At 34.4% G+C, this 11,584-nt stretch overlaps 3 protein-coding genes across 4 annotated transcripts; 2 read left to right on the plus strand and 1 right to left on the minus strand.

The window, feature by feature from the left end:
• The first annotated feature begins 186 nt into the window (after nt 1-186).
• Nucleotides 187-1,628, plus strand: LOC122397506 (YEATS domain-containing protein 4). Its single transcript, XM_043396695.1, has 4 exons — nt 187-407; nt 713-994; nt 1,067-1,247; nt 1,324-1,628. The coding sequence occupies exons 1-4, from the start codon at nt 357-359 to the stop codon at nt 1,494-1,496; spliced, it is 687 nt and encodes a 228-aa protein (XP_043252630.1). The 5' UTR covers nt 187-356; the 3' UTR covers nt 1,497-1,628.
• A 270-nt stretch (nt 1,629-1,898) lies between these two features.
• On the plus strand, nt 1,899-4,715 carry LOC122397505 (solute carrier family 25 member 35-like). The gene is made up of 5 exons (XM_043396694.1): nt 1,899-2,233; nt 3,323-3,704; nt 3,956-4,174; nt 4,348-4,462; nt 4,528-4,715. Exons 1-5 carry the CDS (start codon nt 2,199-2,201, stop codon nt 4,713-4,715), a joined length of 939 nt encoding a protein of 312 aa, XP_043252629.1. The 5' UTR covers nt 1,899-2,198.
• A 480-nt stretch (nt 4,716-5,195) lies between these two features.
• On the minus strand, nt 5,196-11,234 carry LOC122397503 (solute carrier family 2, facilitated glucose transporter member 5-like). Of its 2 annotated transcripts, XM_043396687.1 has the most exons (9): nt 11,136-11,234; nt 9,835-9,889; nt 7,648-7,721; nt 7,204-7,311; nt 6,770-7,043; nt 6,407-6,700; nt 5,797-6,203; nt 5,407-5,678; nt 5,196-5,331 (listed from the first exon to the last, which is right to left on the minus strand). In XM_043396687.1, the coding sequence occupies exons 2-9, from the start codon at nt 9,848-9,850 to the stop codon at nt 5,241-5,243; spliced, it is 1,536 nt and encodes a 511-aa protein (XP_043252622.1). In that variant the 5' UTR covers nt 9,851-9,889; nt 11,136-11,234; the 3' UTR covers nt 5,196-5,240. The 2 variants fall into 2 exon arrangements, with proteins under 2 accessions (XP_043252622.1, XP_043252623.1); XM_043396688.1 differs by lacking the exons at nt 9,835-9,889; nt 11,136-11,234 and adding an exon at nt 7,936-9,801.
• Nucleotides 11,235-11,584: the final 350 nt, after the last annotated feature.

The following is an 11,584-nucleotide window of genomic DNA, read 5'->3' on the forward strand; positions in this document are numbered from 1 at the left end:
CCATTGACGCGATGACGAACTTCAGACCAAGATCAAGAAGGAAAGATTCACATTCATCTTCTTTCTCGATTTCTCGAAGTTACGCGAAGTACCGAGCTCACTTAACATGGCTCGTGCAGTAATATACGCCTGCTATCCCCACCACTCCGTTAGACGCTAAAGAAGTTCGTCGTTACTATTGTCGATTTCGATGCACTCAATTATGTCAGATCTGGCCACACTGGGCCACACTGCTCATACAACATTATGGCACAGTTAAAGTAGAGTTCAACGTAAAGACATTATTTATGTTGATATTTTGCGTTATTTAATCTTTATTATTAAAGTTGGCACAATGAAAATTGCGACTAATTGGAATGATGGCAACAACCAATGAGTTTGGCCCTGACTCTGGAGGCAGGATAAAGGTAAATTTTCTTTAAAAAAATTCATAAAAGATACACAGTGTTTTTATGTTCTTAACCTATAACATTATAAAAGAAGAAAAAAGACTATGAATTAAAGATAGATAATAATTATTCGAGCAGTAACTGAATGCCTATACGGTATGAAACATTGTGTTCAAACACGAGTGTCGATCGAAAAAGAAGGTTTTTGGTTATGTCAAACTTTTTTTACAACTTATTAAACGTTCTTATATCGCACAGCAATATTTCCATAGTCTTATAGTAACATTACATGCCATATAAAACTATATATCATTTTCTTACAGGGAGTTACAATAGTAAAGCCCATAGTGTATGGTAATATAGCACGTTACTTTGGTAAAAAGAGGGAAGAGGATGGTCACACTCATCAATGGACAGTGTATGTTAAACCATATCACAACGAAGACATGTCTACATATGTAAAAAAGATTCATTTTAAACTGCATGAAAGCTATAATAACCCAAATCGTATTATGACAAAGCCACCTTACGAACTTACCGAAACCGGTTGGGGAGAATTTGAAATTGTGATAAAAATCTATTTTCACGATCCCAATGAACGTCCTGTGAGTTATTCTTTGTAATATAACAAAACCTAAAGAAATGTGAGTTTATTTAAAGCATTATACTTTGAATAGGTAACTATATATCATATATTAAAACTTTTCCAAACAACACCAGACATACAATTAGGTAAAAAGAGTTTAGTCTCTGAATTTTATGAGGAAATTGTTTTCCAAGATCCAACAGCACTGATGCAGCATTTATTGAATTCTAGCAGACCTATAACTCTTGGTGTCTGGCGTCATAATACAGACTGTAAATATATACATAAATTGTGGATATGTTTCTATTTTTTAAAACATGTATAAAAACTACAGTTTCTATTGTACAGTTGAAGCTAAGAAGGAATCTACAATGAAAGCGGTAATGGAGGCAAGAAACAAAATAAGACTGGAAGTTATAGACCTTAAAGAAAAATTAACATTAGCAAAAGAGACTATTGCTAAATTTAAAGAAGAGATTGCTAAGATTTCAAAGGCTGGTGGAAGTTTGTCTGTCGCGTAATTAAACAATTATCAATATTCTCAATAATCTTTGTAAGATACATCAGTTAAATACTGAAAAATAGCAACTTTCTATTACCAATTAAGATGTAAATAGTTCCACTACGAGATGATTTTAAATTTAATAAGATAACGGACCTCAAATGTGTATTTTGTAAAATAAATGTGCATTTATTTGCAATTATATTATTTAACCTTTTCAATACCAATACCATCTATAGATAGTATATACGTAACCAGTTATGTGCACCGATTTTGCCGCAATAAGCGACGACTTCTACTTTTTTCTATTATTCTATCATAAAATGGAAGTTTTCACTCTGTAAACCTTTAGTTTGCATGTCAAAATTTGTTTAATATCAAAACTATCGTCCACCGCTGCACTTGTTTGCTTATTGTAGTTTTCAGTAAACAACAATATACAAACGCATATCGATACCAATCATCGTCACCTAGTATCAATCGAAACTACTATCTTTTAGTCGCGGCCTTGAGACATCATATGATCGCTTACGCAAATATAGTTATCTCGTAGAACCGTAATGAATGATGTAAACCCGCGGATCTTTGGGGTAACGAGATTGGTAATGTTAGAAACAGAAACAGTGTCGGCGCTGCATGACTCAACCTAGTTGGCCCAATATACATTAGTTTTCAGTAATCGCGCGTACATGAATGAACGTCCCGTTCTTTCGTTTGGGAAATGACCGCAGCGCCGAGCGCGATTGAAACCAAACCGTGAGCGTTTTTGTCGTTGATCATTTCCGTTCGCTTTCATTTCATTATTGTTCGTACGCACGAACGCACGTATCGCGTCAAATTAGTTATGCAACGATAATTCGTGTCGGTAACCGGCCGGTCAATAATGATTTGCACATTACTCGCGGTCCAAGTAGATTCGAGTGTTCCTACTCATTCTTCATAGTCTTTTACTAGTTCGGGATTCGCACCAAAGTATCGACAATTGCTGTTCCACGGTATAGTTACGAAACGCTATCGGTTGGCCAACAACGATCAAAGTATTACTGGGATTCGATCAAATACGCATCTCAATCTTACACGATGTTTCATCGTTTTATTTTTGTGGTTCACTTTGAAAGCTGTTACCTGTTTTGTAAATGAAATTCTTTTTATAAGTACGTGAACCGTCTATTCGTGGATATGAATAATTATCAGTTCCGTTAGTATAAATGTAAATTGAAATTTTTAATATCTCTGTAAACCGAACTTCTTACTACACCGATATAAATCGTCAAATTCATCTGCTTTGTCAATAGTATCGAAAGATATTTATATCAGGTCCGCTATTATCAAAATAGAATCGCCTCGTATGAATAAATTGATTTCTAGTGGAGTTCGTTTAATATTTAAAAATTGTTGTTTTCTGTTCACGTGTAACATCATGATCTCGTAATAGCACTGTATTCTTCCTTTGCGATAAACTTAATATTCGTATAGTGACTTATTGTTTCGCGAGACATTTAAATGTTTACCAAAGCGAGCACCGAGGTCAATATAGCACTTCCATACAACTTCTATACAACTTCCGCATAAATGTCGCTACACGAATTTTTTGCGCTCAATTTAAACAAAATATATTATTACAAATGTTTTTTATTCCTCTGATTAAACAAAAATTAGATTCTCTGTTCTTTACTTTCGTTAACACACAACACACACACACACATTTTCTGTATTTACATTGTCACCTAAATGGAAAACAAAACAAAATTAGCTCTGTGTTTAACGTGTTAAAATTAGCAGTTGCGAAACAAATATAAAATGTATCTTCAACTTTTAATTTTCGTTTTCCTTTTTCTTGTTCAGTCCAGGTATCGAATTTGCAATCGGAGCATTGGCGGCTGTGGGGGCCGGTTTTTTCACAAATCCGATCGACGTGATCAAAGTACGCCTGCAACTGCAGGGAGAATTAGAAGCACGGAATTCGTACAAAAAGATATACAAAAATACTTTGCACGCTGGCTATTTGATAGCAAAACATGAGGGCGTGCTCGCATTACAAGCTGGTATTGTACCGGCTCTTTATTTTCAAGTGGTGCTCAATGGAATACGGTTAGGTGTTTATAATGTATCCAAGAAATATAATCTTATTACTAACAAAAAAGGGGATACCGATATCTTAAAGACTGCAATAGTGACTGGTACAGCTGGGAGCATAGGAGCTATACTTGGTAGTCCGTTTTACATGGTAATTTCTTCTTCTTACTTCCGCTTTATACGTACAGTTACTCGTAAAACTATTCGAAAAATGTGATAACAAATACATTATTTTTCTACCACAGTATATTAAAAAAAATTAATTTAAGGTGTTTTATCACAGTTAGATTTCAGAGGCACTTTTAATACATCAAGACACACTGTTAAAGACGTAGTAATTTTTAATTGCTTTTCTTCGTACGATATCAAAAATATAACATTTTGTTCTTTACTTGGCAATAGTTAAAAACGCAATTACAATCACAATCGGCGCAGACGATAGCCGTTGGTTATCAGCACAATCATTTGGGTACCTGGTGTGCATTAAAGTCTTTATGGAAAGAAGGTGGAATAGTTGCTCTTTATCGCGGTTGGTATGCCAACATACCACGCGTTTTTGTAGGCTCTGCAACACAACTAACTACCTTTGGTTTAGCCGCGGATTGGCTACGTTCGTTACACGTGAGTATCTTTTCACACCAAGTCTTTTTCTTTGTTCTCAGTCCTTGATAGAAATTTTGAATAAAAATAATATTTTGTTCTGCAAACCGTACGAAATATTATTCTGATTCAAGCCAGTATCATAACTTTTAGATTCATTCGTGTTATTTTATAGTGTTTTTGATTGTTTTCAGATATGTCCAGATCAGCCAATACTTTTGACCTTTCTGGCATCTGTAATCGGTGGAAGTTGCGTAGCACTCACTATGCAACCATTTGATGTTTTAGCAACAAGATTGTACAATCAACGTAAGCGTTTAAATTACTTTAATTTAACGGTAGTATTTGAAATTAATTGTTCGATAAAAATACAGAGACGGATGCAGGCGGCAAAGGCACATTGTACAATGGTCTTTTGGACGCGCTCATTAAGATATTCCGAAAAGAAGGGCTGACTGGTTTGTACAAAGGAATCTTTCCAACATGGATGAGAATAGCACCGCACACCGTGCTGTGTTTAGTATTTTATGAGAAATTAGACCAATTATATAGTGCACTTTGAAATTAACAGTAACTCGTGAGTAAATGTTTTTGTATGCGTCGTACATCTGTTCTAGACATACGATAACAGAAGCTTTGTAATTCTCAAGCTAATGTATTATAACATATTCTAAAGTAAAAGAAGAATAAATTTTAATTTCTTACATGGGCAGTGATGTGTTAATAATTTAATAATACTTACGTATACAAAACCTTATGTTCGTTTCGTTATAAATTCACGACAATGCCTTGATATGTTGAAAGATGTAAATTATTTCAATTACCATGTATGATTGAGAAATTTTGTTTTCCGCAAAATCGTGGAAGTTTGGTAAATCAATGTTGTCTCCTAACTTCTGAATAAATTAAGTACAAGGTATACATTTACAGACATATCTATAGTGATTTCTTTTCTTCAAACTCTATCTTAAGCTCGAAAGTTGTATATATAAATAATTCTTACAAATTGAATATTTAGAAAAAAGTACACGATTCAACCATTTAAAACCTATATATACATAAAAAAAGTGATAGAAAAGATTTTAATTTAACTTCTATTTGGTCTGGAGTTAAAGCCTTGGCTTACAGATGCCGCGATGTCCATTGTACTCTTTCCTCTAGTCTCAGGCAAGTATACCCTAAATACGTTAACATTAACATTATGTCTTACTTATTAATATTATTATATCGTTATTTGAATTGTTATCACGTACCTAACAATTTGTCCTAAAATTAAAAGAAATCCGGCAAATATTAAGAAAGTGTATGCTCCTATTACGGTATCTATTATTGGAAACAGCATTCCAACTAAAAAATTTCCACCCCAATTAAAGACACTACCAAGTGCCATAGCTATTGGCCTAGGGCCAACGTCGAATAATTCGGATCCAATGAAGTATGGAATCGGACCAAGACCAATTCCGTAAAATATCACGTAAGCCTGTATCGTTATTATACATAGAAGCGACATATACGACGATAGGTGCTACAGAAAGACAAATAATAATTTTATAAACATCTACATTCCTAAATGTTAATGTTTCAATCTGTATTCTCAGATTTCTTTTCTTATAAATTATTTTTACTTGCAATTAATTACTTACGTTTGATAGAATGGAAGCACACAAAATCACCAAGCATCCGAAACATAAATAATTACTCGTCAGTAGGACACCTCTCCTGTTTAAAGATGACATTACTGGTACAGATACAAGAGCCATAACAATATTAGCCACACCGGTTCCAAGAGTGGCGTATTGTGCCCCAGCGATGCCAAGTCCAGCGTCGTGGAATATGGAGTTCGAGTAGTAAAATACGACATTTATACCACTCATTTGTTGTCCAAATTGTATTATACAAACTAAAAATAAAGGGAGTCTCAAACTTCGATCTTTTATCATGCGTTTGATTGTCCAAGGTTCAAACGTTGCCTCTTTTTCTAATTCTTCGTGCAAATTTGTTATTTCTGCTTGCAGAAGCATTATATCCATGTTACGTATCCTACTGAGTTCTGAAATATTGAAGAATCTAATTAAAATAGCACTGTAATCATAATTACACAGGATGTTCCAGGTTTTAACAGCCGAACTTTGTCATTATATTCTATGCTATATTGCTTTCACAATACTGCTATATTTATATGTTTATAAGTCCGACCAATAAAATCTGGGACAGGTTATATAAATTATTGTAAGAGTACTAATAAACACCAACCATCCAAAGCCTTTTGTTTCTGCTTTTTAATAATAAACAAATATTTGGGACTTTCTGGTAAAACGATACTTGTAAGTATTAAAGCACACGTGCATAGTGGAATAAATGATCCTAACATGTTTTGCCAAGAGTGCTCCGTGCCTAGGACTGTACTAAGTCCTGCAATTTGCCCTAAAAACACTCCGCACGTAAGTCCTAGTTGACAGAGTACTCCGACAGCACCTCTTAATCTAAGAGGTGCTAATTCTGCCATGTACATTGGTACAATGCATGTAGCAATACCTCCGGAAAGGCCTAAGAAAAACAGATCATTTTTAACATAAATTTCGTACAACCAGCAATTATTTACATCTTAAAACTTACCCACAATTAAACGACCTGCTAAAAGGAGTTCAATTGAATTCAATATACGCACTACAAAAAACATTATAGCCCCTACAATTCCAAATATGTTTCCAATACATAGTGTCTTTTTTCTCCCGTAACTATCTGCTAACCAACTAGCAAGAAACGAACCAGTTACACCGCCAATAAGAAAAATCGAAACGATGGTAGACCATACTATTTTTAGACCATTTTTGGAAATGTCCACGTCATATCTTTCTCTAATACTTTCATTGCAAAAATGTCCTATTAGCTGCAATTCACACATACATGCTTGTTACATTTTTTAATATATACCAACTAATGTCTACGATAGAAGATGTAAAGAGCGATCCTGGAAAATATACAGATTCCAATTTTTATCCAGGATCATTTTTTATTCTTCTTTACGAAATACAGGTAGTAATACTAACATGGGCCGCATTATTTAATACTCCTATATTAAATCCTGCTGGCACTGCTGATCCAAGGCAACTGGTAACACCTGCTAGGACCAGTACGATGGTCCATCCGCCAGGTGCCTAGGAAAAATTCATTTAAACAAGTTTAAAAATTTCAATAGGTACTATAACACAGATGTTCATGCGTATTTACTACTTCAGTAAAAGAAACCACATACATAGATATCGACTTATACAAGGTTAGCAATGCTTTAATCAAATATTGATACATTCAGTGAACACTTGACACGTTCAACAATTTATCTTTCTTACGTGATACAATTTTATGATCCTTTGTAAATGTAAAATAAGCAACAGAAACGTTAAAAATAGAATTCCTCAATGAAACTCGTTCATGTTTTCAACAAGTATAAGATTGCCAAGCAATGCCAAGTTCATTTAATTGATTACACTTACCGATCTTTCGTCATGATCGTCTGAACTATTTTGACGCGAACGTTCAACGTTCGTGAGTACGGCAGCATGACTATCTGCAATTACATTTAGATATTTAATTAACTTCCTCCGTTGAAATCACAATCATTTACACACGAAAGACACGACTTGTCTAGACAAATTCAGACAGGTATATCAAAGTAAATACTTTTCTGCACAAAAAATATTCAAACGAACGAGACGACAAAATAATGTTTTGCAATGACAAAATTGGAAAAAAACGATCAAAAATTGTTCGACGATTATTACCTAACGACATGCTTCGCACACTGGCATCAAAAAAACTTGTTCACACCGTTAAAAAGTATGGATGCACTTCGACTTTCGATTGGTCATTGCCGTTATATGTATACAAAAGGTAATTCGTGATGACTCCAGGGCATTGTGGTGGCACGAACAAGTTTTCTTGAAGTCAGGTGGAACACGTGTGCCACCGACACAACGTAGTAACGGTAAATATGTACACACCAGAATAGAGTAGCTGTTGGCAACGTGGAAACGTTGTTGTTGTTGACATGGATTTTTCCAACGTACGGAAAAAGGGATTGGTAAAATCGAGAAAATTTACGTCCTTGAACCTCGATGTAACTTGATACTATTTGAGTGGAGCGAACGACCGAGAAATATACAGGGAATCCCTGAAACTTGTGTACCTACAATGGCTCGCGAAAGTATTCGAATGCTCGCTATTAAAACTTTAACGTTGTAACTACTATACAATACCAGTATATTTGAAACAAATCTGATAATATTTTTGTAGAAGTTATGATACATATATTGCAAAGACGTACTGATATAGACGTACTGATCACAAAAATAATCGAATAGCATTAATTGTACTTACGTACCTTGTTTTATATTAATATTTAATTTGGGCCTCTTTCGACTACAATTGAGGCTGTGAGATTTTTTAAATTCAATAGAATTCTATTCTTGGCTACGGATCTTACGGTGATATGTATGCAATATGATACGCTGTATTATACGTAGGTACCTACGTATGTGGCAACAAGCCCACTTATTTTCGTTATCGTCGTGTACTATCTATCGAATCAGCTTTTACCGAAAAGCATCACGTGCGACTGATAAATGTGCAGTTTACAATACATTGGAACTTCAAGTCGATTTTGGAATCCGATCAATATCAATTGGATGATTAACCCGTAGTTTTAATCAGAATTTGATAAATGTATTTTAAAAAATGTATGAACAACGAATACCCTTTTAATTCATATTCTATTAGCGGTCGAAAGTATTCCCTTATATTGGTAGTTGTACAACTACAGTCTAGTCAGTGTATTTCGAATTTGGATATGTTTTAATTATTTCGTTGGAACAACTAATATCGATCGATACTGACCTTGACAGGAGATATCCTGACATGTGTTCAATCGCGTTCTTTTGTGTTTCACTCTTACGTACCGAAAGGTAGCATTATTTTTGCAAGGCGAAGTATCATATTTCATATTGAAAGCAATAAATTATCACTGGATCAATTCCACTAACTGTGAATACTAATCGCAAGATAGGAAGCGATATATGATGTTGGTTTATCGAGAAATATTATACCTTTCATTCATGATAAAGAATTACTATCATGGTCAAACGTGTATTACGGGATTCAGAATTACAGTTTGCGTTTTATTGTTTCTAGTCGTATGCCATGTTGACTGAATAAGTGATAGTTAATTATAAGAGGAATGCAGTATTTGGTTATTCAATTGTATCACATTAATAGACGAGCCGCGAATGTAAACACTGCAGTATGTAACTTGACTTACGATAATCGGGTATACGTGTATACATATATGTATATACGTACATACGTTATCTTCAACAAAGGATTTCAATGCCAACGAATGAAATATAATTGTAAAAGCGTGATGGTACTATTACCGAGCAATTTTAAACGAATTGCATAAGTAAATACAAATACTCGAACTATTTTTAATGTGTCAATAAACTAACGACTCTTTACGCGTATAATGTAATCGGACGATCAGAAGTTTAACCAAAGACAAACGATAAGGTGGGAACAGTCTTCTTGTATCTTGTGGAGAGAAATTTCCATTCACACCATCGTTCCATTGACGCTGTTCATTTTAATGGATAATCATAAACAATGTGCGTCGATTATCGTTTACGTACCTTTGTAGTCAACCATGTCCTTGATTTATCACTGTGAGAACGCGTACGCTGCAATCTACGCGGGAAAAAGATTTCTTTAAATAATTTAGTCTGCAATTAAAACTCATGGTTAACTTTGCGACACGAGTTGATTATCGATCGGTTACCTCGCGGTCTACAATTCGAATACACATACTTCTAATGGACAATGACCATTAACGATACATTTCGAAGAATTTTCCTTCGTCTGTATTTACAGTGCTACACGCTGACAGTCGCATTGTACATTCGTTCTCTGTCGCTGCATTTTCGTTTTAAATTCGTCGTTTTACAATGCACGATTATACAGCGAGCCCACAGGAAATATATACGATTTTACATAACAGCGGAAATTTTCGAACTTTAAAACATCGGCGAAATTTTCGCGTGATATTTGACTGTAGCAGATTGTTGCATATAAAGTGGTTGATCTTTTATGGAAATTTAAAAATTCTCTTGTTTATAAATATATTTGTCAGATTCGACGTACTTTCGTTTACGAGATACAAGTGCACTTATTTCTTTGTTAATAGAAACCTGGAGTTCCGGATGCGTTAAATTCTTCGATGAATCTCTTTTGTTTATGTTTTATCCATGAATTGTTTCTTCGTTAGTAAGCGATCCAAATGTTTGAAGAAGTGATTATTGATGGTTAGTGACACATCCGTTGAATAGGATGGCTGTGGAAGTTTCGCACTGAAGCTAGTTTATTTTCTGGATCGATAGATGTGCAACATGTGGTTGGATATTGTCACAGAGCAGTATTACGCCATTCATTTGACTAATGATACATAATTATATTCATCGATTCTCTTACACGCATCGTTATACTGCATCAATTTCCATAGAGAGGAATTTCTTGTTAATATCGAAAGATAGATGAAATTAACAAATTGTTTTGCTTTTTTTTATCCATTATTTATGCCTTTTAGTTTTAAGTTGCCTTGATTGGTTTGCAATCCATAAAAATTACACACAATTTGTTTTTATTCATTGTCCGCTTTAATCGATGAATAGTCCACGTGTATACATAATCTTGCAATAAAAAAAATAATGCTTGACAGAGAGCAAGTTGACGTACAAGTACCATTCGCCGATATAATTAACAAAGAACGTAAATCAGTTCACAAAATCTAAAAATCAATCATTTTATACGCAACAATCTAATACACGTGGGCATATTAATTTTTCGGTTTATAATTTAGAGAAAATTTTATATTTAGCTTTCTAGAGAATAGTGACAACAGTAATATGAGTAGTAGTAATATACAGACACTACTTACTATTCTTTTTTGTAGGAAATATCGAGTTCCAAAATGGACAACCGACCAACCGTTCTGTCACGCTACTCACCGGATACTAGATTAACACTGTGAATGATCAGAAGTCATAACCTCCTACCATAGCTCCTGTATCCCTCTCCACACACCCACACTACGCATTCTTTTTTTGCTTTTAAGTAAATTTAACCTTGTGAAACTATTTTCTTGGGGAATTTACACGAGAATAGGGAAACTTTTCCGTGAAATTATAGACGGTAGTGATTACATTATCGTTTGAAAAGTTGTATACATATCATTACTCGTGACGGGTAGAGGATGGAGATTTTGTTAGCGATGGGTACGACACTAACCTCTCTCATGATTTTCAAGCAATTTGATGCTCGACTATGTACTTGTTTGACGGTTCATGATGTATCGAAAGATTAGGGATTCGAAATCGTCGAATATTT

This window comes from Colletes gigas, unplaced genomic scaffold, assembly GCF_013123115.1.
Source record: "Colletes gigas isolate AHSC1104 unplaced genomic scaffold, ASM1312311v1 Colletes_gigas_Sc00009, whole genome shotgun sequence".
Lineage (NCBI taxonomy): Eukaryota > Metazoa > Arthropoda > Insecta > Hymenoptera > Colletidae > Colletes > Colletes gigas.